The sequence below is a fragment of the Pimephales promelas genome, chromosome 11, assembly GCF_988280905.1.
Source record: "Pimephales promelas chromosome 11, fPimPro1.hap1.1, whole genome shotgun sequence".
Taxonomy (NCBI): domain Eukaryota; kingdom Metazoa; phylum Chordata; class Actinopteri; order Cypriniformes; family Leuciscidae; genus Pimephales; species Pimephales promelas.
Genome location: NC_142779.1, coordinates 5,734,096 through 5,761,333, shown reverse-complemented (window position 1 = coordinate 5,761,333; position 27,238 = coordinate 5,734,096). Strand labels below are relative to the sequence as shown.

At 38.3% G+C, this 27,238-nt stretch overlaps 3 protein-coding genes across 3 annotated transcripts; 1 reads left to right on the top strand and 2 right to left on the bottom strand.

The window, feature by feature from the left end:
• Nucleotides 1-916: 916 nt before the first annotated feature.
• On the bottom strand, nt 917-19,331 carry btaf1 (B-TFIID TATA-box binding protein associated factor 1). The gene is made up of 38 exons (XM_039672001.2): nt 18,998-19,331; nt 16,988-17,111; nt 16,368-16,482; nt 15,990-16,136; nt 15,237-15,436; nt 14,947-15,074; nt 14,237-14,366; nt 14,066-14,134; nt 13,298-13,387; nt 13,122-13,217; nt 12,740-12,916; nt 12,287-12,427; nt 11,885-12,009; nt 11,660-11,780; nt 11,378-11,482; nt 11,134-11,283; nt 10,438-10,580; nt 10,172-10,346; nt 9,895-10,098; nt 8,778-9,213; nt 7,985-8,172; nt 7,725-7,878; nt 7,523-7,632; nt 7,228-7,429; nt 6,311-6,459; nt 6,001-6,153; nt 5,716-5,837; nt 5,456-5,623; nt 5,283-5,360; nt 5,073-5,202; nt 4,554-4,695; nt 4,303-4,433; nt 3,887-4,012; nt 3,652-3,804; nt 2,625-2,836; nt 2,373-2,532; nt 1,824-1,994; nt 917-1,699 (listed from the first exon to the last, which is right to left on the bottom strand). The coding sequence occupies exons 1-38, from the start codon at nt 19,009-19,011 to the stop codon at nt 1,553-1,555; spliced, it is 5,586 nt and encodes a 1,861-aa protein (XP_039527935.1). The 5' UTR covers nt 19,012-19,331; the 3' UTR covers nt 917-1,552.
• Nucleotides 19,332-21,723: 2,392 nt separating this feature from the next.
• Nucleotides 21,724-24,425, top strand: LOC148977124 (uncharacterized). The gene is made up of 4 exons (XM_089116810.1): nt 21,724-21,876; nt 22,336-22,389; nt 22,726-22,767; nt 22,860-24,425. Exons 1-4 carry the CDS (start codon nt 21,739-21,741, stop codon nt 22,980-22,982), a joined length of 357 nt encoding a protein of 118 aa, XP_088972936.1. The 5' UTR covers nt 21,724-21,738; the 3' UTR covers nt 22,983-24,425.
• Nucleotides 24,413-26,994, bottom strand: LOC120479501 (androgen-dependent TFPI-regulating protein). The gene is made up of 6 exons (XM_039672057.2): nt 26,450-26,994; nt 26,243-26,374; nt 25,410-25,511; nt 25,162-25,277; nt 24,815-24,966; nt 24,413-24,699 (listed from the first exon to the last, which is right to left on the bottom strand). Exons 1-6 carry the CDS (start codon nt 26,600-26,602, stop codon nt 24,668-24,670), a joined length of 687 nt encoding a protein of 228 aa, XP_039527991.1. The 5' UTR covers nt 26,603-26,994; the 3' UTR covers nt 24,413-24,667.
• Nucleotides 26,995-27,238: the final 244 nt, after the last annotated feature.

The window sequence follows — 27,238 nt, the reverse complement described above, 5'->3', positions numbered from 1 at the left end:
AGTTTATCAAGCGACGAGACTACTTTTTGTGCGAAAAAAAACATAAATAACGACTTTATTCCACTATTCCATTACTTCCTTATGGGCGCATGCGCTGGATACTATAGACGAGGACGTTCTCATTCGTCTCCTTCTTGTTACCGGCTGCTCACCGCTCAGGAGTTTTACCGCCACCTACTGTATAAGATGATGTGCTGATATAGCTGGAAGCGCAAAACTTTCTGTTTACAAGCAGAGGAAGATGCGCGCTGTACATACGCTTTTCAATTAGCGTATTTTCCGCACTATAAGGTGCACGTAAAAGCCTTTAATCTTCTCAAAAAACGACAGTGTTCCTTATAATCCGGAGCGCCTTATATATGGATCATCATTTTATACGGTAGGTGGCGGTAAAACTCCTAAGCGGTGAGCAGCCGGTAACAAGAAGTAGACGAATGAGAACGTCCTCGTCTCAGTTCTCACGCATGCGCCCATAAGGAAGTAATGGAATAGTGGAATAAAGTCGTTATTTATGTTTTTTTCGCACAAAAAGTAGTCTCGTCGCTTGATAAACTTATAATTGAGCCGCTGTAGGCACATAGAATATTTAAACCTTTTCTTTAATGACTTTATGGGCCGTCAAGAGCCAGTCCCTTAGGCATTCTATGTAGGACTGATCTAGCTCTCAGATTCAATCAAAAATATCTTTATTTGTGTTCTGAAGATGAACGAAGGTCTTACGGGGTTGGAACAGCATGGGGGTGAGTAATTAATGACTTAATTTTCATTTTTGGGTGAACTAACCCTTTAAGCCTAAAAAAAAAAAAAAGATTATACATGCACCTGTCTACTCAGTACAACATAGCTAAACCAGATATAATAAAGTATTTAAGTGTTTATTCACACATTTCTCATAAATGTAAACAAAGACAAGACATTTTAAAGAGAGCTCATTAGAATTTATTAAAATTCTACCAGCTTACCCAAAAAGGCAAATAACAGAAATATTTACAGTTCTATTTTTTTTTCCTTTTTAAAACTCTACAATATTTCCGATGCCCTGCTGCTCTTCTAGCAGTACCTAAAGATTTCAGTCAGTGCATGTTAGACATTTCTGATGGAGCAGAAGCTACAAGCCCTTCATTACCCTACAGAAGTTAGTCAAGCGCCTCCTAGTGGCCTTGATGAACCACAACAGTCATTCTACACGACAGTGGAAGCGTTTCCGTGCATCCAGTCCTCGTCTCACCATCTCCCTTCCTTCAGATCTGGAATACTGTTATCATGGATACTGATAGTGCCTTCTGGAAATCCTGAGGTTCAAATACTGTCATTCGTACAACACTCAGCATTGTAAGATTAGTTTTAAGACTTCCTCCAGTGCCGCATTAAAAACGGACAGTTTTAGATCTCAAACCTTGAGCGAATTGTAAGAACCTTCAGGAAGAGCTGTAAGACTGTGACGAGCATTAGACTGGAGTGTTTAAGGCTGATAGCTACAGTGCTTGTGCACGTCTCTCCGTTGTCCCATCAACCAGAAGACTTGGGTTTTGTTGTGCAAGTTGAACTGGGCTCATTTGAGGGAGTGTATGAAGCTGTCCAGGTCATATTCATTCTCGTACAGCTGCTGGTCCCACAGGTCGCCCAGTCCATCCAGAACAGACTTCATGCTGGTTTTACCAGAGGACGATGCACCCGCCTCGCTCTTCACTGCTTCATCCTGAACATCAACACAAAAGCATCAGTGTGAATCCGTCATTGTTAACAGTGTTTGTGCAGATGTGCATGTGGAAAAACTAGCATTTAGGGCAGCATGGGAAGGTGTTTTCTCTGTAAGCACTGACCTTGTCCAGTGTGAAGAGGTTGAGCAGCTGTTCAGTGCCCATACTCTGCAGACTGGCGTTCTCTTGGCTGATGACTGTATTCGCGATGGTCATCTTAAATTTCTGCAGACCCATGATCTTTTCCTCCAGCGTGCCTCGAGTGATGAGACGATACACATTCACCACACGTTTCTGAAACAAACACGCAATCGTTTTATGGATGCAAAGGGGCTGTTCACATTATTTTATCAAAACACCAAAACCCTAATCAAATTTCTTTGACTTTTCCTGCCATTGATGGAATTTTCCAGTGTGTTTTCACTGTTATATGGCAGGGGGCGCTATTACACTGCTAAAAGCAAACAGAATCTCCAGATCGAGACACAAATTCTTCAAATTCTTTTTTTTTTAGGCCTGTTCGGCTTGAAATAGAGCAAATAAACAAATAAATTTGCTAAAACAACAACAACAACAAAAAACATTGATATCCACCTATTTGCTAATTTTAGTCCATTAATAAATACCGATGTGGTTTAACAAAAAAAAAAAAAAAACGTAACCCTTCCGTACCTGTCCTATTCTGTGAGCTCGGTCCATGGCCTGCAAGTCTCTCATGGGGTTCCAGTCGTGCTCCACAAACACCACAGTATCAGCCCCGGTCAGATTCAATCCCAGTCCACCCACATGGGTAGTGAGCAGCAGAACATCAATGGACGGGTCATTATTGAACCTGTAGAACGAGAAGGACCACATAAAGTGACCCAAATGGAACTGCCTTCGAGGTTAAATATTTCCAGGGTAATATTTGTGTGGCCGTCTCACCTGGAGACAATGGAGTGTCTGAGGCCGGCCTGAACGCCTCCGTCCAGCCTGAGGTAGGAGATGGTGGGCAGCTGTGTTTTGAGCAGGTCCTGCTCCACGATGTCCAGCATGCTCTTCAGTTGGCAGAAGATCAGAACACGATGCTGGGCCACCACAGCCTCGGTGCAGCCATCAGACGCTCCAGATGAACCCAGTCCACAGTCCAACAGCAGCTACAACACACGACAAAAATAAATACATCCTGGCATTTATTTATGATGATGAAAATGGGGGAAAACACACCAATAAAGAATGAATTGCATTCCTATCTTCTACCTATTCAAATTGATACACAAATTTCCCCCAAAAAAATTTCTAAATGTTTGTTAATAACAATGTTGGATCAAAGATGTTGTGGGCGTGTAGAGAGCGTGCTCATGCGGTGAGAGGTGAACATGAAAGGCGTCTCAGTCTCCTTCAGGCTTGCAAGGTGTGTGTAATTTAAATAGCCAGTAGTTTTTGCACATGGAGGTACCTCACTAAACTGGCACTCAACCATTTGCCTGTCTGAAAATACTGTTTTAGATCACCCATTTCTGTGAAGGATCCATTTTAATTTTAAAGTTGTTTAAAAAAAAAAGTTAAAATAAATAAAAAGTTCAACAATTTGTTGATTACCATCCATGATTGTTTCAACAAAAAATTTAGATGCATGCATATATTGAGTCGAAATGAAGAATCGATATAATCGAATAGTAAAAAGAATCAATTTGAATCAAATCATGAGATTCTAAAAGATTCCCAACCCTATCGTCTGGTATTGATGATATAAAATCCAAACCACAAAAATTGCCCGATATTTATAATTTAAACCAAAAAGCAAAAAAACAAGAATCATGGGTTAATATTAATGATTAAAATAAAACTAATTGCATATTTTAAAAGGAAAACTATAAGAAAAAAACCCTCCAAACCATTAATATTGATCCCCCCACAAACACACACACACCAAATAAACATTCAAATGGACGATGAATACTGACGGCACCTGTTTGAGGGCTGAGAGTTTGGGGGCGTGCTGAATGTCTCTGAGGTTGGAGTGCTGGCTGCTCAGCTGTTCTGTGATGTGTTTGTACTCTGGGTGTTGAGGGGTCAGCACCAGTGCCGGGTGATTACACAGCTTCCTCAGATACTGCAGAGCCTGAAAACACCAGCACACCAACATTACAGACTGTTAGACCAAGGAGGATATTCTTCCTCTTATATGACTTCCTGAGATCAACCTGGAAGACATGTCCGGTAGCCTTTAGTTTGGGTTTCTCTTCTTCCTCTTGTGTAGACGTAGTTGAGATTACATCATCCACGTCCAGCTTTGCGCGGGACTTTGCAAAGTCCTCATACAGCTGAACCTGATTAGGCAAAGTTGAGAAAACAAGAGCGATGTCATCGATTTATTCATTTATTAAATAAATTCCTTATTTCAGATGAACTGAAGTCAAGTCACCTTTATTTATTTAACGCTTTTTTTGTTTCAAATCAAGAACTGGTTTGCAATTTTGTTTTTATTGTGCAAAGTGCACTTCGGCTTTTAGTAGCAGTTTGTAGCGCTGCAGAAGAGCTTTCCCCTCTGACAGACTCAAATGACTTAACCTTGCTGTGATGCGGATTTCACGAACCACATCCTGTGTGTGTTTTGTACCTGTAGAGGACTGAGGTTGCAGTAGTAATCTTGTATGATCTTGGGTGGCAGATCTTGAAGCACATCATCCTTCATTCTCCTCAGGAGGAAGGGCAGAACCTGTCTATGAAGTGCTTCCATTGCCAGCACACCTGAAAAACACACAAACAGGTTCTTTTAGACGAAAAAGATAACATTATACTGTAAAAATGGCTTTAAGAAATGCATTTAAAAAAAACAACAACTATTTATGTAGTGATAAATAAGCACACCTGCTTCCTGTTCACGTGAGGAACTTTTAGCATCTCGACTGGCAAGGATGGGCTTCCCATAGCGGGCAGCAAACTGACGTTCAGTACCAAGAAAGCCTGGCATCAGGAAGTCAAAGAGAGACCACAACTCCAGAACATTGTTCTAGACCAAAAAATAAAAACAGAAGGAGAGTTTGTCAAAAATCAAGCTTCAGAATGTTAAGTCATGTTGGCAAAATTTGAAAGGTATTGAATTAAAGTACTAATTTTTTTTTTAATTGTACTATTCCAAATTTCTGAACAGTAAAGACATTAAAGAGATCAAAAGTTTTAGTAAAAACATTTGTTTATAAAGATTTTTTTTGCATCACAGGAAAACACTACATTTTGAAATTTATAAAATAGAAAACAGTCATTTTAAATTAATAATATTTCATATTACTGTATTTTTTGATCAAATAAATACAGCTTTGGTAAGCATTATATAGCTTACCATGCTATACATACAGTATACATGACACTTAAGAGCTCGGTTCTCACCTGAATGGGCGTTCCTGAGAGAATGATCCTGTAGTTGGCAGATAACTGCTTGATCGCTTTGGAGAGTTTGGTCTTTCCATTCTTAATGACGTGACCCTCGTCAAGGATGCAGTAATTGAATTTAATATCCCTGTATGGGAGAAACAGCATATAAACCATGAAAGCTTTCCCCCCACTGAATACGAGTACAAGTAAATGTCGAGTTGTTACCTGAAAAAGTCAATATCATTCCTAACGACATCATACGAGGCAACGATGAGATTGTGTTTCTTCACCTGGTGCTGCAACCTGCATAAAATGAAAATACATGCATTTCCCATTCCTTTTTTTAAACTGTATAATGTGTCAATATTTATTCAACAAACAGTTTATTATGTTCGTACCGTGCTCTTTCAGTGGGGGGGCCAGTATAGTGCAGAGGATTCAGATACTCTTTAGAGCAAAACTTCCCAACCTCATCCACCCAGTGGCCTGTCAGGGTGGGGGGACACACCACTATGGAGGGCAAATGGCAACAGTCAGGAGCCTTTGTTCTGGTGAACTCCTGAGCCCTACACACACAACAATATTATTCGGCAAATAACGTTTTGCTTTTTAACCTATAATGCTGCACTATGAAGGATGAAGTTGATTTGGAGTGTACCTGAGGAAATGATCGCCAGCCAGAATACAGATGGACTGCAAGGTTTTACCCAGACCCATATCATCACACAAGATCCCGTGAAGCTTGTACTTGTTTAAAAATGCCAGCCAGTTGACACCATCCTACAAAAGAGAACAGAAATTCTTTAAACATGAAACTTAAAAAGATTTAAATTACCAGCCATAAATGCAATCAAACTTCTTTTATATTTTATATTCAAATTATGCATTTCCATTCTCAGAAGGCTTTGCCAAAAAAAAGAAAAACTGTGAAAAGCAAACACACCTGTTGGTATTTCCGGAGCTCTGCTTTGATGGGCACAGGAATCTTGTAATTCTCCAGTTTCCTTCCATCCAGCAGCTGCTCGAGGAAGTGTCGTTCTCTGGCCTTCTGCCGAATTAGATCTTCAGACATCGACGGCGGGTCTGGGATTCCAGCCTGAAGGGAAAGAAAAACAGAAAAAGACTAAGACAAAAAGGAAAACAGCTGCACAGAAGTCATGCAACAAGCATCGAGGACCCTCAGCAGAATGCCTCACATCATTTGAAACTATGAAAAGCATGAATGCTAAACTGTGCCGTCACAGATCTCTCACCTCAAGAGGAAGCAGTCGGATCAGAGTAGCAAAGCATTGTGTGGCCATGAATCGCACGCTGTCACAGGGGTCACTCATACGGCCCAACACAGGGACCACCAACAGCACAATGTAGGGCACAATGTCCACATCCAACTGTTCCATCACACCTGGACAATGTGCTCAGGGAAAATATTTGTGTCCTGTACACACTTTAAATCTTTGTACATTTGCTCACTCAGGTGGCATTTATTTAACCAAATACAGTAAAACGTATTCTTATTTAATAGATTTTGAAAGGAATTTAATCTTGTGATGGCAAAGCTGAGATTTCAGCAGTCTAGTGTGTCACTCCTATGGAAACCATTCTAATATGCCGATTTGCTGCCCAAGAAATATCAAATGTTGAACAGTTGTGCCGATTAATAAACAAATTTTTTTGATGAATAATGAGTTTAAAAGAATCTTTTGTAACATACTTGTCTTTACTGTTACTTTTGATCAATTTCATTTTGACTGACTTTTATTCACACATTTATTTCTAGAGCTCTTTCGTTCATCTTCGAAAAACACAAATTAAGTTTTTTTTTTTTTTTAATAAAATCTGGAAGATTTCAGTCCCTCTATTGAAAGTCTAGTAACCCCAAACTAATGCAAAACAATCTTAAAGAGTGTTATGCCAGTACATTTGGGCGTATCACTCATCAAGTATGATTGAGCTTGTGTTTATGTTCAGTGATTATGATGAAGAGATTTAATAAAGGCTTTTATATAAACATTAAACCAATCAAATCTCTTTAAAAGACTTACCGACACCAAACTTTAACTGTACTGTATGCATGTCTTACTAATTATAATACATCCTAAATTAAGTTGATTATCTTGGTGAAATAGAAAAACATTTATACAAGAAAACGGCTAGATGTGACGGAGGATACAGGCCAAGGCTTCGATGGCTCCCTCCTGCTTGGTGTTGTCATCAATAGCACCCAACCAGGGCAGCACATGTTCCAGAAACACATTCATGGTCTTCATCGTAGCGATCTTGCTGAGCACACCCACACTGCGAGCGGCCATGTGACGCACGGCTGTGTATGGATGCTGCAGACAGGTGCACAGGAGCGGCAGCTGCTCCATCAACTGCAGGTATAGAGACAACAGGAGACTAGTTGTAATTTCTGACGTTCATGCCGTTTGAAGCAAGACGTTCGTGAATGCTGTTCGTGTACATACTACAGGGATGAGCTCCTGGGACATGGCTCCTGCGGTGACCTCCAGCACCTGCAGAGAGTTCACAAGCTCCTGAGCAATCGAATCTCCCTGCTTCAACAACTGGCTGGAATCTGCAACAAACACGCACACAAAGTGAGAAGGTTAAACATTCAGAAAAATCACAAAGAGCTTTACTTTACTCAAACTGAAACATTAAGATTACCAAATCCCTGAGCATTCAGCGCATTTCTCAGCGGAACGGTCATGAACTCCCACAGATATGGCAATGATTTTGTCAACTCCTGACCGAAATGCCTGGCAACGGTCATCAAGCAGAACTCAGCACCTCTCCTCTGGATAAGACATGGCTTCTTGCTCTTAGAATTAAGGATTAAGAAAGTTAGAATCACACACAGACTGTTAGCATTAGTCATGAGATCACGGAGGAAACCGTGACGCTACTAATTACAACCCTGTAAATACCTCGTCTGTTTCTGCAGTAATGCTGCCTCCGAGGGGCAGGTCATTGTTGGTGTTGGTTTTGGGGGCTTTGGGGGTGGGTCCCCTCTTACTGGTGATGGCAAACGCTGCTTTCTGATGCCGGTAAAGCGTTATGATGCCCTTTGTCTTGTTCACCATATGATGCATTGCATCCTTCTCTGCCACAGACCCTGAAAGACAGAATAAACACACAAATCAAAACAGAGTTTACATTTTCAAATTGAATGCCAACAATCTTAAAATTAAATAGGATGAACTAGAAAGACACCAAAATAAATGAACAAATTACTAAAAAGAATTTCCATTTATCTTTCCATTTAAAAAAATTCCATTTATTTTTATATACTATAATATTTTATTTATTATAAAAAAATTGTAAGATTATCAATTTTTATAACACATAATAATAATAATTCAGTATTGATATTATTATTAATATTATTATTATTCAACTCTAGATTAAGATCATTTTGCGGTTTTTGAGTCACGTATTGGACCAACACTAATTCCAAGCATTGATAAATACAATAAAACTAATTTACAGTCTAACTGTAATTTTCTAGCACATACTTTTAATACCTTGTAATAGCGGTAATAATATAATTTGTTGTATACACACACCAAAAATAAATAAATAAAAATAATCAAATTAATAAAAATAATGATGATAATATTTAAATAGACCAGAATAGACCTTATTCTTGAATTCGCTCTTCTCTCGATTCATAAATAAGGACGGCCAATGAAAACATGAATGTTATGGTGTTCCTCTCACCTTTACTGCTCTCTTGTATTGCTGGAGTGCTGGCTGGCGGGACAGGACAGGCAGCACTAGGGGTGAGCATCGGATCTACACACACTGAGCTGCAGAGATTCTTCACGATCTTGGCGTTAGGACAGGGACATCTGGTTGAGCACAGCTGCAGCAGACGAGCGATGTTGGAGGCTGCGTAACCCTGAACGAGTATGTTCTCTTCGCGGCGGGCTGCCTCCATCAGGGGCCTGACCAAAGGATTGAGTTTATCCGGCAGCATGGCCAGTCCCACCACAGCGCAGGCAGTGAACGTATGAACTCTCAGCTGCAGCTGCTGCCATTCAGCGCTGGTCTCGCACACAGTGGAATGAGCTTGCAGCCTCTTGCCGTCCAAAGGCTGGAACTGACGTGACTTGAGGTTCAGAGAGGACGTGCATTCTGAGAAGATGGTGGTCACCTAGAGAAAATCAGGGGAGGAATAAGAAGCCTTTTTGGAGACATTAATTCAAAGTGACATGCAGTACACGTATGGGATCTAATGAGGTGCCTTGCCATCTGTTGCCTTCTAAGTAAGGGTCCTAACTGAAATAGATAGATTTCTTTGAGATTAATCCTAAAGCATTTTGGGATTGCTTTTTCCAAAGGACACATGGTTTTGAATCCATCTATACAACTTGTATAAATACAAAATACTACTACAAATAATAATAATAATCAGTTATTATATATATATTAATTAATTGTATTATGATATACTAATATATAATACTAATTAATTTTATAAAACATTTATATATTACACATTTAAATAAGTTATTTTAGAATACAATTATTAATGTTTATTATTATAATTTAAATTGTTAAAAACAACAATAATATATATTAATTTAGCAATGTAATTATAAAAAGTAAACCTCACATATTTTAAATGATTATATTAATATAGTGAATTACATATAATTATTATAGTATAATTGTTATACAATTACATTAATATTGTAATTATAATACATTTATATATTACACTTAAACATTAAAAATAGTTTATTATATAATAACTTAAGTCCAAAACGGACCTCATTCTTAAAAGATAACAGCAGAATGCTCTAGAACTTGAGTTTTGGCATCTTTCACTTACCAGCTCATTGGCCTGATCAATGGTGAACACAGCCGAGTTGATTCGTTCTCCCACGTCAATCTGGGCGTCAGCCAGCAGTGCTATGAGTTGTTTGCATTCGTTCTGCATGCGAGTAAAAGGAATGGCGATCTCATCATAGTAGAGTTGTTCTGAGAGGATGGTCAGCAATCGGGGCTGAACCACGCTGGATAACAGCTCACACTCCTGTGTGATGCAGGACAGCATGTCATTAACATGTTTAAAAAGAAACCTAAAAGTGACTCTCCCCCATTCTCACCTTCTGAAGGCCTGCCCACTCACAGATCACCATAGACACAGCAATCCGCTGCAGGGCCGATTTGGAATTGAGATGGAATAATAAAAGTTGAGCTAGAGACTCGGCAGGACGGAGTTCCTGAGAAGAGCTGTTCAACCGTGGGTCGCATATACAATTGCACAGCGCCCCCAACAGCCTAGGAGGACACAAAGTAGTTAGACACAAATATGGCACAAAGAAACAGGAAATAAAAAAAAAGTTTAAAGAATCCCTCCCCCCACACCCACTTTGCAGCCATTAGACGTGCACGCGTCACCACATAGTCTCTTGTGGCAGGGTCTTCGGTAATCGTCTCTGCTCCACCGATGTATTCCTGGACCGTTTCCTTGACTTGAATAGATCCCTGCCGGGTCTTCCCAGAAGCCTTCTCCTGCGGATTAACAGAATGAGGTTCAAAGCAGATATGTGTTTTGGACGAGTGTGAAGTGTGAAGTTTGTAGGCTGGATTAGTCTCAGCCTCAGACAGCATGCCCACGGACCACCCACAGTCCGTTCACTGACAGACTGATACATACTGTACAAAAGAAACGAAAAAAAAGGAAAGCACTCTCACTCTGGTGAGCTTTAATCTGAAAAGTAAAATCTGCTTTCTTTGAGTCACGTCTGTATTTACTAGTTTTGCACGGGAAGAAAGTTTGTACATGAAAAGTTAGGCATCAAAGTACAGTACAGAGCAACATTGTGAAATTATTACAATTTAAATTATTATATTTTAAAATATAATCATGTTCCTGTGAAGGCAAATCTGAATTTTCAGCATCATTAATCCAGTCTTTAGCGTCACAGTGTCTAATATGATGATCTGGTGCTCAAGAAACATGTCGTCTTGTTATCATTGTTGAAAACAGTAGTGCTTTTCATAAGTTATCACGATAACGATAAATTGAAATTCCTGGTTAAGAGATTTTGACCTCAACCCTCACCTTTAAGCGGGCTTTCACTTCCAGCAGCATGTTAGGGTCTATTGGGATGTGTGGCGCTTGCATCATCAAACAGAGCCAGGCACCCATCCAAGGACAGCTGGCCGCCACCACATACTGCTGCGGCGCCTGACGCAACAACTCCACCCACACCTAGAAAAACATCAACATATTAATAAACTCATTTACATACCAATCAGACAAAACATTCAAAGAGTGGAAGAGAGTGAGTTTCAGTGGGCATCACCTTCTGTATCAGCTCTAGGATCTCTTGGTTGCTCTCCAGGATGCAGGACTGAAAGATGTACCTTAACATGTCCTGCATGATGGGATTCAGCCACACTGCACAACTCTAAAGGCAAAATTTTAAAGTTAGAAAAAGAAACAGGAAAGATTAATTACTTGAAATTGAAGATGTTAAATACTACTTTGATTTTTCTGTGCAACCCTAGTTAAAAAAAAAAAAAAAAAGACATCTTTTATGTTAATCAGTAAAGCTATGCATCTGACTTTACACAAAATATCCAACCTGATCAGCTTTGGAAAGCAGAGTATAGAGGGTTTCTAGGGCGGCCCGACGAACAGAAGCGATAGTATGTCTGAGGAACGGCCACACTCGAGGAACCAACACTGTCAAAGACTGTTGCGAGCTGGGAAAGAGGAAAAAAAAGTTATGTTCCCACTGATCATTTCCATGAAAAGTGGTGTTAATAGCCACTAAGATGAGCTCCTTTCAGATTTAAAGAGATCTAACCTGCACTGGCGGACCTGTGGGTAAGTGAGCAACGAGGACAGAAGGGTCATAATGCTGTTAGTTGAGGCTGTGAGATCGTCCAGCTCCAGCAGAGCATTCCACAGTGTGTCCACGATGAAGGGAACCTTTTCAGCACACAGGGGATATAGATAAACAGGGATTAAACCAGAGAAATTGGTGTGAATAAGTGCTAGATGTAAGACTGGTTTAAATGTGTTGGAAAATATATTTCATGCATACTGTCAGTGAAAGACTGCCTGGCCTATATTTGACTATTTTAAGATTATCGCATCTGATAAGATGACATGCCCTCTCTCTCGCTCTCATATCTCAGATATATGAATTTGAATTAGGAATATATCTGCACTGACTGTCAAAAACAAATGAACTTTGAGCTCAGACCTTAGCAGGCTGTAACTGAACCAATCCATCCACCACAGGGATCAAAGCTGCTGCTGCCACAGCTCGAACATCATCATCCAGGTCCCGCAGGCCTTCTGTAATGGCAGGAAGAACCCGGGGCAGGAGCGCTGCGATTAAATCCTAAGGGTCAGCAAGGTGTGAAGGTCAAACAAAGGCTAGAGACTACAACACGAATGTCACTTTAAATGCAAAAAAAGGTGCGCACATCCCAAATCATAATTGGGCTCAGGCACAGAGCAAAAAGACGACAATTATAGAGGTGAGAAGAGTAATATCTGGACGTGAGATTACAGCTCCAAAAACATATTCATAAACAGTGCAACTTTTCAACAAATGTTTATGAATATGTTTTTGAGCTGTAAACTCACATGCAGGATATTACTCCTCTTACCACTTTAAATCTCAGTCCATAAGAAAGATAGATTTCTTCACCTGTCTCACAGCAAGAACATATTTGATGCCCAGCAGGCCTCCGTGTCGAACCTCCCATTGGTCTTCAGTTAGCAGCTTGAGCAGAATGTCCACAGTCATGGCGACGCCACTGTTGGCCATGTGCCTCAACGCCACGCCAAGAGTCTGGGCACACGTCTCTCTGACAGGTGCAACCACCTGGAAAGTTAAAAAAAGGAAAAGTTTCAAAATGAGAACAAGAAAATGAAAGCCTTGCCACAAAAAAATAAATAATTTGTTTAAATGTAATGACGCTGACACACAATCGTGCAATTATAGGTTCAATAGCAGGGCAGGGTCTTTTTCAGGCACTAGGGGGCAACAGGGCTAAAGACATTAATAAACAATCTCAGAAGTTACAGACCTCATCTGATACAAAGTCTCCAAATCTGTCCAGAGCGAAGACGCACAAAAGCCGGATGACCAAATCCTCCAGCCACTCCTGGTGCTGTCGCTCCATCTGAGAACGTAGAAGGCATCAAGCATCAGACACCGAGTTTAAACTCTGACGGTGAAAATGTGCAATGATCTGGTGAACACCTGTTCTACTGTACTGCCAACAGTCTTTCCTCCACCCGCACCATGACACTTCAGCACTTCCCTCAGTCCTGTGCCGGCACCGTGGCGAATCTAAACAAGACAAATGAAAACTCAGTGACCGACCACTACTCCTTTGACTGTAACCACTCATACAAATAACTTCTGTTCACACGCAACTGCAAGCTGCATTTAAGAGCATTTGTCTCTAAAAGCACGAGACCAGCAGGAATCAGTTTTTTCGTTAACTAAAACTAATAAAAAATATGCATATTTACCTGAATAGTTAAAATAAACTAATATTAGATGAAAAATCTGAATTTAAAAAATAAAACTGAAATGTTGCTATGGCAACTAACTAAAAAAAGTTTAAAGGATAGGAATACAATAATAAAAACAGAAAAATAAAAACAGAAATACTTAAAGGTATAATAAGGCATAAAATTAAATATAAAAAGCTTAATTAATAAACATAACAACAATTTAATAATCCTAAAATAACACTGAAAGGCATTACAGCGAGATATAAATAACTGCTCCATTTGAGATAAATTTCAGTCTCAACCAGGCCTTGGAGAAATACTGAATATTTGTGATATATTCACAACGATTTCACTAGCAATATAAAGTTAAGCATTGTGAAATATAACAGTATTTTAAATGCACTTTTCATTGGTCCATTTATTTTCAGAAACACTGAATCATTAGATTAGTTAGATCCCCTCGTCTTGTGGCCATTTCAGAGCAAGTTTTTTTTTTTAGTTTCAGTACCTCCCATGAGGGGTTGAAGAGGTCATTGCACAGTTCATCACAGAAGCTTTCCAGGGGCCATTCCTGAGTCTGTGAAACAAAAACAAATATTAGACAGACACAATAGGACATGTTGAATGTGAACAGCTCAATGTGTGATATAAAAAGCAAGCATGTGTGCAAGTCTCACACCTCCTCAAATAAACCGGAGTTATCAGGGACATTATCAATTAAGAGTTTGCTGTCGGTTGCTGGCTGCTCAATGACTACATTTGTGGTTTTCCGTCGTTTCTCCTCTGGCTCTCCCTCAAAACTGTCATTGCTGTGGCGAAAGAACATAAGAGCAGCGGTCAGACTGACCGCCCACATACCCAGGAACAGTCATTATGTTTAAAGTCAAAATGAAACACCGTTTATAGGGCTTAGAGTCTTCAGGCACGTCACGACCCGATTCTAAAAATGATTCATCGAACACAAATCTTTGACATGTGAAGGTGGCTGCGTAAACCATAAAAGTTGTTCTAGAATAAGTCTGCTCTCACCCACCAACAGAAACATAAAAATGAGGTATGATAACCTAGTATCTTTGTGAAAATTCAATGCTGTAGACCGACCTTAAACCCTCAGCCTACATTGCTTTCCGTGTCTCTGCACAAGAATCAACTTTCAAGTGTGTCCTACATCTGTAATTCCTGTATAAAACCATATTCCCTTTAAATATAGTGCTTATGATCCATAAAAGTTGCTTGGTTGTCATCATCTTGAAGATTCTGTAAAATAAAGCATGTGCAGCCTCGACCTGTGGCTGTTAAAACTTTTACAGGGTAAATAGTCAGTTTTGATGTTATGTTGGCATTTAAAAATCAATGAATAAAAGGAAATACAGATCTATTTAGCATTACCTCTTCTCATTAGGATCCATGTCTCTGGATCTATGCTTTGCCACCAGTTTCGCCATCCTCTTGGCCTTGTTCTTCTGTCGATTGCTCATGCCTGGACGAAACTGTGAATCTATGAGCTCTGCAGCTGGCTAAAGAGGAGAACACAAACCTGAACATTTTAATAATACAAGTGACCCGATTAGACCCTGAATCAGGGCTGGATGACATTAAATAATCACAATATAGTTGCAATGATTTCACCCTCTCCTCCAATTAAAATTTTGTAGAATATAATTCACAGCACGACTCACCATATGATTGCGTGAGAAGTGACAGCCTAGGCTTTTACCAGGCTGTGTCCTGTTGGTATTGGAGGCACAAGCGTCCTCCAGGTCCTCATCATTAAAAAGCTCCTCAGTGTCCATGCCGATCGCAGCGCCCATATCCAATCCCAACTTCTTCTGCAACTGCTTTCTCTGCCGGGCCAAACGCTCTTTGGGATCCGTCTCACCTAGAAAATGCAATCATGACTCAGAATGGCAAAACCAACAAGGTGTTCTAGGAGGTGTGTGCTTTATGGTTAAAGTAAATCAATCAATCTATGATACTCTGGTGTCTAGATATTACCCATTTTATTGTTCACCAGGTATAAATCACAATCGCTTGCATATAAACGTATCAATGAGGTATCATTCATTTTCGTAGCACAAATGGTGCAGAGTAAAAGTACATGCAAGTTCAATATGAAATGGAAAATAAAAGGAGAACATGTAAAAAAAAACTCATTTCCAATCAAATTTCGTCCATACAGATATGCAAATAAATGCACACTTAACCAACTCTAGGACAATGTCAAATGAACAATGCTTTAATTTCCTTATTACAGTCAAATTGTTATTATGATAACTCTTTCCTGTAGTTATCTTTTGACATAATTGATGCCTGCGGCACAAATGGTGCAGGGCGAGTTACACAGCAAAATTTGAACAAACTCCAAGTATAAAGAATAGTATTAACGACATAATTTACAAAGCTGCAATTAACATACCAGGATCTAATCCTACCTGATTTGTCATCTTGCACCTCAAACTCCACTCCTGCAGAGCCAAGCAGCGACGCTCCATGCTTGAGCAGACGGGAGATATCAAACCTGTAGAAACTCAGCCTGTCTGAAGAGATGTCCTCTGGAGACATGTCTTCTGGACACACCTCTGAGAAGGACAACACATTAAAGCTCTCGCTCAGCTCAAGACACACATTAGACAGAAGATTAATACTTGTTAGCTTTTAACGTTCCATGTGGCATTAGCACTGCAAGATCAAATTGGAGTTGTTTGCATTTGACTGCATTGATCAAGTGTATAAATAGTTATGTGCCTTCCTGTAAAAAATAACAAAAAATAAAATTCTCCAGTAATGCAATCTAGGAATACTCATCTCACCGTCTTTTGGCTTTGGAGTTGGGTTCCATTCCGGAATATTCTTCACTATGGCTTCAACAGCCTGTCCAGCTGCGATTCGCGTATCCCAGTTTGGACTCCTCAAGAATGTTAAAACCTATTAAGTCCAGAGGAAGAGAAAACAGATCAATAATGAGATTCAGAAGGGTTGAGATTCAGGTTTGTTCACATGCACCACACGTTAGGCAAAATTCCAAACCTTTACCTTAATTCTTGTTAAGAAACATCTCTCTGTAACCTTTCTTTTTCAACCCTCTTTTTTACACACTTTAGCAATAGAATTTGCCATTGGCTAGTCAATTTTTTAGTTTACTCGCCAGACTGATATACTAATATCCACTGCGTATCACAGTAGTGTTTTCACATCACATATGAGAGCATTGTGAGCGACAGATGGCAAACATGCATTTTGGAACGCAAGGAGACATTCTTCCTGTACAAATACTCACAACAATACAGACATATTCTGCATAGGCTATCTGAACCATTTGTATGAGTTTTGCTGTTTAAATTACAAACTACTAAATGAGCCTATGTCCCCATACAAAATATATTTTTTTCTTTCTTTTTTTGGTTGGTCTGAGCAAATCCTAAACACTCACCTTTGATAGTAGGTTATTAAGCTCATGTGGGTGAAGTTTAACGACATCTCCCAGCTGCTGAGCAGCTGCTTTACGGGTAACAGGAGTCGTTCCTGTGTCCAATAAGATAAACAGACGTTCCAACCTGGAGAAAATAAAACGATAAAATAACATCTCCAATGTTATAAATAAAGTGATTATTTAAGCCGTGGTCACACTAGGCTGCTCATATAAAATTTATCTTCCATTACTGCAAAAGTATTCTCGTCACTTTATGAAATGAAGAACCACTAGTCACATGGACAACATCTTTACTAACATTATGGGCCTTGAAAGTGGCAATTACGTTGCAGTCTATGGGGGGGTCAGAAAGCACTCAGATTTCACCGTAAATCATCTTAATTTGTGCTCCAAAGATGAACGAAGGTCTTATGGGTTTGGAACGACATGAGGGCGAGTAATTCAAGACAGAATTTTCCTTTGTGGGTGAATTAACCCTTTAAGCCTTGGCAATTTAAATATTAATGCAAATGAAGATGTAAAGGGGAACTCAATTCTTTAGCCTACTTCTTATAGAATTGCACGCCCAGAAATCTGCGTCTCAGAGCAAAATGCTGAATTGAGCTCTCTTTCACGTCTACTTGAACTTCAATTCAAACAAAATGATGTCAACATAGTCAGTTATATCTGAAGTGAATGTAAACAGTTGAGAATGACAACACAAGTGTATCAGTATATTGGATCTGTGCAGGTCTTAAAGTGACAGCAGCCTAATATTCCTGCTGCTGTATATTTTAAATGTTAATCAGACAACAAAAAGCAAAGAAAATCACACTTCCCTGAATAACTTCTGTAACCTTAATAAGGATTATGGGATATAGCTGGTAAAAAATATTTATGGCCAGTACATTTTTTTTTGTACTGGCAGAAATTGGCAGGTGTTGCGAAGTTAGTTTTAGACCCAGACTATAAATTGTCCACTATATAAACTAACTTGACAATATAGCAAGATATGTTCTTCTTGCTGAGCAAATGCATTTATTTTATTCACATCCTTCCACAAATCTTTGTCAGAAAAGAGAAATGAGTCGTGCTGCTAAATCGCTTGCAAGAAGCAAAATCGCAGTTTCTGTTTCAACGCCTGTGATTGGCTGTTCGCTACTGATGTCACAATTTCATGTGCACAAATTCCATGAACTCAGGATCAAAGCCCGAGTTGACAGACAATTGATGATTAGCATGGTACCAACAAAGCCTGACTGAGTCGGTTTGGTTTTTCAACTCAAAACGAATCCTGTAACCATGAGCCCCTGTATTTCATGAAATTTGTGATACACTTTATTATTAGTAATAACTGGTCACGTGATGGGTGGGCGACCCGGACTATAAGGAATAGAAGCTTTCCGTAATGACTCATTTTAATTAATTTCTTTGTCAAAAAATATGATAACTAACAAATAACCTAAGGGTAAAAAAGACAACCTATCATCTTCCCCCACACCATCCTGTCAGAGACGTTATATAACGACACATTAACTGCATCAACTGAAGTGATGGATTAGGAGAAACGATTGCGGTCTTCAGTCTGTGAATGTTAACGGTCTTCAGCTCACTGACAGTGCCCAACCCGGAGAGGGATGACACTGCGTGGGGTTAGTCCACTAATCACCCGTGGATTTACACATTAGCTGAAGATTTATCAGGATAAAGTAGAATCATTATTGCAGACCACAAACGATTTAAGTTGGATTCATAACGCATATGAAATAGAACACAAAACACAACCAATATATGATATACTGCATGAGATAACACAATTTGACAGGTCACATATTGACGTGTCCGTGTGGGAGGTTAAATTGCTTCTGCAGTAGCTATGAGGAATAACCTTTAACGTCACTTATTTGAAAAAAATACTGACCGTTAACGTATCTACAATCAAGATATTATATAACTTATGTATTAAGAATTAGAATATTCAACTGTAGACGCATTTGCCAGCTGAAGATCAACCATAATCCCCTAACTCACCTTGAAACAGCCATATGATCTGTTCGGGTGCCCGGGCTGGGATCCCTACGCGGGGTTCGGGATCAGGTTCGGGCTCGCGCTGCTGCTGACCGTCGCGTGCGCGGACAGGCCCAGTCTCTCGCACACTGCCTCAAAATCGGAATGCTCGCTTATTAAATATTTCCCACAGCGCCCGAAGACGCCAAATAACCCCTACGCCAGCGTACAGATTGATTTAGCCCTCCGCACTACCCCGAAAACGGTATTTTAATCGAATAAAGGGAGGAAAATAATGTTGTTGGTCACAAAAGAGAAGCCAGGCGGCTGGTTTTATATGAGGAGCCATCTTGCATTTATTCCTTCATCCATGGTAGGCGCGCTGTGATTGGTTACATGGGCTCCAGCTGACCAATCACAACGCACTTTTCAAAAGGAAGCGTACAGGACAAGGGAAAAAAAATATGCTCCGGAAACACGAATTTTTAATCTCCTTTTTAGTAGAAATATTTTTAAGTTCTTTTTGTACCTGTAATTATTCTAAATTCATATTTGAGACATTTAATAAAATAATTTCAACAAATGACACTGATCTGTTAACACTGACTTAGTAGTATGATAAAAATGACTTTATGGAAAAATTCACTTGCACATGCAAAGACAAACATCGACTCGTTGACTACTCTGATCGCTTGTGAAAAAGAACATCTTTTTTAGGATCACTCATTTCACAAATGTTCGTATATAGAACTAATGTTTAATGGTTAAGAAAATGAGAATTATATTTCCACGTATATCTGTGATTCTTTTTCTCCTGAGAAATATAATTTAGAAACTTTCTTGGCTTTGATGAATGTGGAAATTGTTACAATTATTCATGATACATTTCTTAATAACTTATTCGCTTAATATTAAGTTATCTAAATATTGCAACAACAACAACAAAAACATTTAAATGTTCTCTCTTTATTATTAAGCATATAACACAGCCATTAGCTCATTGGATATTCCATAGCCTACATTTGATTTCGTAGTGCCTGTGTCTGTTGTCTGTGTGCGGTTTTGTGTACTGCTGTCTGCTGGTTGGTTTCTATGTGTGTTTTGCCTCCCTCTCGCGGTGACCCAGAGTATGTTCATTTACTTAGTGAATTGGTAAGATTATTGAAGACTCACATTATTGAAGACTCACTAAGACTGAGACATACAATATATTTAGTTTATGCTTTTAAAAATCAACGTTTTATGAAAGGAACTACACTTGCTGCAGTGGGAAACTGACAACTTGTATCCAATATCCAGTATCCAAAATTTCATGAAGCCGTAAACTGGTAAAATATTGATACAATGGGTGATGACTGGCCTCATTATTGTAGTATTTTAAGGAATATGATGCTATATATTCTACAACAAGCAGCACTGAGAACCATGAAGGATTGATGCCAAAAATATATTTTATATAAAATCCAATACTAAAAAACTTTGCTTCATACCCTGACATTGGTTGATTCAAAGTGAACTATCCCTTTAATGACAGAATTTTCCTTTTTGGGTGCATAAGGATGAATGCTTAATTATTAGCTTCACGTTACAATAAGCCCATGGGTGCTTGGAGATTTTTACGTTCAGATTATTAATTGAGGTATATGAAAAATAAATGTGCCTTTTTCATCTGTGCACTAATCTATTACGCAAATCATCTTTTATCTCATTTGCCTCAGTGTGCTTCCTTTTTAATTGTTGCTGGTTTTCTACATGTATTCACCAAAGGCTTCCCATCAGTTTCCAAAAATGAATTTAGTATATGCTCCAAATTATTTTAATCCAAATGCCCTGTCGTCATGGCAAAATTCCTTTTGTGTGTGTGTGTGTGTGTGTGCATTAAGCCACTTTTCCAGTTTAACACCAGCCAATCTTTTGAAGAGAAGCTGTTCCTTCCTCCTGGTTTTATTGGTCTATATTTCCCTCTGTATTATTATCAAGAAAAAATTATTATTTTGCTTTCTGTATGGGAACAGTTTCTTTTATCACACATTCATGCTCAGATGTTCAGTCTCATTGAATTTAGTCTTTCATTTTATATAAAATAAAAAAAATATATTCATGGGTAAACAGCTACAACCTTTAAGTTAAAAAAGCTGCTCAAATTAGAATCTAGATTTAAAAAAAATACCAAAAATATTTATTTGTTTGTTTGCTCTGAATTTTGTGATTATTCACTGCACCAAAGTGTCCAAGACAGTGTTGATATCTTAATTTTTTTAAATATCAGCTGGGGTGATCATTTCAACTTAAATTACATTAAACTGACTAGAATTGACTTGAACTGAGTTGAATCTTAAAAGTTATTTAAAAAAGTAGACAATTGTAAAAACATATGTTGTCATAACTTATTGATCATAATTTTTTAAGACTGATATAGGAAAACTTTAAAGTATGCAGTATATCATCAAGAACGTGAATAATGAAACTTATTTGATGAAAAGAAAGTTGTTTGTTCAATGATATGTGAAGCTTGAGGTATAATGTTGCGCGTCAACACTTTTTGGTCACATGAATGTTAAAACTACAGGAATGACACTTCACATGTGCCATTACTTATTAACCTTTTACAAATGAAAAGAAAAACACAGGGGTCTTATCTTTACTCTTAAAATAACGTCAGTAGTCCAGAATTGTGACGGACCTGTGCGTCAGTGTGTGTTTCCAGCTGTCGTGTGTGGGGAAAACACATGATTGTCTGGCTTTGTCACTTTGGAGTTTGACACATGCTGTTAGACCTGTACATCTGGTTGTGTTCACATGATGATCTCTCAGTTTCCTTTAAAATCACAGTCCTGACCAGAGACAAACACACACACGCAGGAGGAGCACACGCAGAAGCAATCATGTTGTACATTGTGGGGGTAAGTTTACCTGTTTCACGTTTTACAGCTTGTGTCTTGTGTTTGGTATACTGTATGTGCAAAACTATAAGTGACAAAGGCTATCTCAGGATCAGATTTGGGGTCAATAAATGGTCGGTGCATAAATGCTTATTGTCTCTTAAGCATTAAAAACCATTGTAAACGAGATATATTTTTTCCTTAAAGCTAAAATTCTAGTATTGTATTTTTGTAATAGCTTTTGGATAAATATATGACACAGTAAAACCATAATGGGATTTATAAATGTAGAGTACAACTCAGCTACACATCCACACACACATATGCAAACGTGTAAAAATGCTGAGATCATTTGTATTGTTTCATGTGTATTGTTCTCTTTTATCTATGCAGTTTTCAGTTTTTAATTCAACTTGTTTTGCAAACATATATTTTTCTCATTTTTAATGTCTGTTAATATTCAAATGTTTCTATCCACAGATTGTTCTGGGGCTTATTGGTATCATCAAGTGCATGTCACATGGTCTGAGTCAGGTAAGAGGAAGTGTTTAAATATGCTCTCATGACCGGTTAATCAAGTCAGCAACAATTTTTGATTATTGTTACATGATTATCTAGCTATTATATCTATTGTTGGAAAAAGGCAGTGCAGAACAAGTCAGAAGAGAATGACAAAATCAGGAGAGTTAACATGAATGATGATGCCTGCTATGTGTATGTGAAGAGTTTTTTGCATTAAACCATACAGCAAATACAATTATTTTAGAACAAGAAGGGACACATATAATGTAGATGCAGGGGAGATCATTTTAATGATGATGTTTTGAAAGCAGTCTTCCTTGTTTATTGACTGTATTATCTCCAACACAGAAACATGCCTCTCAAGAAAAAAACTTGCTTTACAAAAACAAGGTACATAGCTATACATGTGAGAATACAGCTCTCTTGTTCTCTCATGGCTGACTGAAGGAAGCACATGCTAATATCTGATTGTTATCCTGCAGAGAATGAATGACCAGGAACTTCACCTCATCGTGAAGCTCCTCTCTGTCGGGCTGGTGGACGCAGATCCAAACACTCTGCACCATATAAAAGAATACAGAGATCTGAGAGGAAGTTCAACCTGAGAGAGGAAGTGACGCCCAGACAATTATAAAAGGCTCTATTCCTCATCTTTAACCCTGACAGAGAAAACCTGCAAGCAGTGGTTCTCTTTTACTTTGGTTCAAGAAAACGTGTGACACAAATTGTTGTCCTCCTAAACCTTAAAATGACTGTGAAACGCATCATCCTGATGATGTTAGAAATATCTGGATCATCATTGTGAAAGACTCCGGTGGAATGGCCTTTGAAAAAAAAGAAGAGGATTTACACTAACACTCTAACTGAAGTTTCTCGTTAAGTCACTATATAAAGAACCTTTAGTGGAATGGAAAGGTTCCAGCCCAGGGATGTTAAAGGGATAATCCACCGTTTTTTCAAATTAAACTATGTTATTATTCACTCAATCGCTCTGGCGCGTGAGACACTTTGATAGCACTTAACTTAGCCAAGGCCAGTTCATTCATTTGGATCCAAGCAGAGAAGCGACCAAACACATCCACGTTTTCCGTGTAACTCGACCAAGAATGGTGACACAAAAACAAAACGTTACGCTTTTATAAGCGTGTAAATTGGATAACTATTTGGCGGAATACCACAGCAAGTGCTTGGGAGCGCTTCGACTCAGCGCAGTAATATCATCACTCGTGAAAAGTCCTCTCCCCCTGTCAGTCAGAAGTGATGATAAACTGCTACGCGCTCCCAAACACTTAATGGAAAAACATAGTTTAATAAGAAAAAACGGTGGAGTATCCCAAGAATCTTTATTTTTTAAGAGTGTAGAAAGGGTCAATTCACAGCGCACCGACAGACAGGTTTGGTCGGATACCCCTGTCGCAGTGTGTTGCTTTCTGTCAGAGCTGGTTTTGGCCGATTGAATATGTTGACGATTCGAATTAGAATGTCTGAGAAGTGACGTGGTGTTATCTGGTGACTATCGACGTTGTTGTGCGTCTGTCAGTGCTGTGTGAATTGGCCTAAAAAACACACATTCTCTTTAGAGAATTATTGCATTATGGATTATCAATATGTTTTTATCTGGGATGATCAGCAAGCTTTAAAGGGACCGACCATTTTTTCACCCGTGTGTTGTTCCAAGCCTATGAGTTCTGTTGAACACAAAAGAAGATTTTTAAAGAATGCTGGTAACCTGAGAGTTGACAAGCCATTGACTTCAATTGTATTTTTTTTCCATACTATGGAAGTTAATGGCTACCGTTCACTGTTTGATTACCAATAATCTTCATACTATCTTCTTTTTTGTTCAAGAGAAAGAAATTCATACAGGATTGGAACAACATGAGGGTGAGGTGACGACAGAATTGTCATTTTTGGTTGAACTATCCCTTTAAAAATATTCTTATGTGAAATGTACAGAACATATGCCATAGTCACCCAAAACCAATTTAGAAAGAAGATTTTGTTTTTGATTTTGTTAAATAACTTGCTCAATAAATGTTTTAAGACACCAGCTTTATTATTTTTTCCCAGTTCACAGAAATGTGTATGACATATATCACAGATGCACACTAGTGTCAAATTTGCATTAGCAGAAAATGAATGGTCATATACAAAATATACAAAACTGATAATGCAACAGCAGACATCATTCAAACCACTTGGAGGTGGTTCATTCCAGAGATTCATAGGCCTGAAACAAGTTTATAAGGAATTATGTGTCATGTTTTAGTCTTGACTTCCTTCTGACTCATCATGTTCTTGTACGTCTATGAAGTTCTTTCCCTGTGAGAGTAAAAAGTGACTATTAGGTATATTGGTATTAGATTTCAGCATCAATATTGCTTACAGATATTCCAATAGATGAAAATCTAAAATGAAAATAAATCTATTTTCATACCCCAAACTTTATTGTTCAGAGTTTGGCCCAGTAAGAACAGCAACGACACAACAAGCATGTTATGAAAGAAGAAGATGGTCAATCCTGAGCTGCTAAACAGCCCCAATATAGGGTAAACCCAGATTCCCACTGTTAGATACACCCAAACAATCCTGAAAAAGAAATATATATATATAATACTATATATTAATCTTATATATATATATATATATTCTGTATATATACAGTATATTAATATATTAAGTCTAAAGCATGAGCAAATCAAGTTTCATATCTAGTGGAGTCACCAACATAATCTGTTTTCAAATCATCAGTATATCGCTAAAACAAACACAAGACATTCTCACCATCCTAAGTAAGCCAGACCAACAAATCCCAAAGCTGCTAAACCATTTCTAGTTTTCGGGTAGATATGTGGCTCCAACAGGATCTCACCAAACAAGATTGGGAGAACAATAGTGTGCTGAAAATCAAACATACAAAATGACTAGTATTAGACAGTTCATTGATCCAAAGATATATTTAGTTGTAAATGCAGATTATTTAATTGACATATATTTTAAAAAGTTATTCGAAGGAACAGAGAACAACAAACCATAGAATGATTCAACCATTGAGGGAAGAAGCTGTCAATTGAAGCTGGATAGACTAGCTGTCGGTCATAGGCAAAAATCAGCCAAAACAGCAGAACTACAAACTTAAGACAAACCAGAACAAACATTAAAAACCCATTAAAAATAAAAAAACAATTAAGTTACAAATAATAATCGGGAAGGCTTTTAAATGGTTAGGGTTAGAGAGAACTCAAAGAACTGAACATTTTTAAATCGGACGATGTTGCACTGTTTCTTCTGGACAGTACTGACTTTTTTGTTTGTAAACTGTGTGTGAAAATATAATTCTTTAAAAAATATGAGTGAAGCTCGACTAAACTTGGAATATCAGATTTTAGGGATTTAGTGTATCTATTTTTTGGTCTATATATTGTTAAATCTGAAGAAAACAATAGAATGATCCTGACAATCACAAATATTAAATTGCAGCACTAAAACTCTAAGTGACTGGCACAACTCACTCTCACCAAGTGAAGCACATCAAACAAAACCAAATACTATAAAGAACATCAGTTTTGTTCTATAACACAGTTTGCCTGTTTTCTATAGGCCGAATCACCTTTATTTAGGCAATATAGCGCAATACAGATTGTTTCAAAGCAGCTTTAAAGTAATAACAGGACAATTATGCATTAGCAACAGTCAGTTCAGTGTTGATTCAGTTCCGTTGTAAAATTATCAATTATTAAATTAGGTCATTACATCTAAAGCAGTTATGCAAAAAATAAAAAAAATAATAATAATAATTCATCGTCCAGCTCAGTTCAGTTCTTATACAACAGCACGTTAAAAGGTTTCCAAAAGTCACACTCACCATTCCCACTGGAAACACAAAGACGGAAAAGAGCAAATCCTTGCAGAGGCAGAGAAATGATGTTTTTGAGCCTTTTCCCACAGGCTGAAGGTCATTCACAGATGCCAGTCCAAAAAACACCATTTGTAAGACCTGAGAAATGAACGTTAAACACATTTACAAGGAACCTCCAGTACTGTCCAAAATGTTGATGTAAAGTAAACTTACCAGGTTTAAAAAAGTTAGGTATTTCCAGGGTCCACCATACACAAAGATCCCCGGTGGCAGTTCTGAATCACCTTTTGCATAAATAGACTGAATAACAAAGGCATACCAGCAGAAAGCAACAATGTGGTAAAATTTCTTCAAAATGCCAGTCATGTCTGTATAGTGTGTTGCTGAAATACAAATTTCATCACTATCAACCAAGCTCTTATATGAGCTGCAAAAGACTAGGAAAAGCCAGGGGAACTAATTCAGGTTTATGAGAAGAAAAGCTTATATTGAGAGATTAGCCTAAACTGACAAGCTATTTTGGCATGGTGTTATAAAAGTGTAACTCTTCACAAAGGGCTCTGTGTTTTTCTGGTGACATAACACAATTTTTTTTCCCACCCAAAGTACAGTTATCATGGGCTAAAAAAGTATGCTCTGTTATTTGGTTTTGTAAAGTCGAATTTAAGCTTAACGGCATGGCTCACATAGTTTGCAGAATGACTCAAACTGCCTAAAAAGCTAATTATAGATCAGTGATGTCACAAGGTTAAGTAAGCACACTCCAAAACTCAAAGCAAAAGGGTTTTTTTTTTCTATGATGTACTATGGTCTATATTCTCCTTTACTGGCATATTATTTGACTTGAAGGAATAGTGGAACAAAACAACTCTACTACTGACTTTCATTGCATGGGCAAAAGAAAAAGAGATAAAAACAGAGACATTTTTCAAACTTCTCTTCTTTTGTGTTACATAGAGGAAAGAAAGTCATTCAGGTTTGGAATGACATGAGACCAAGTAA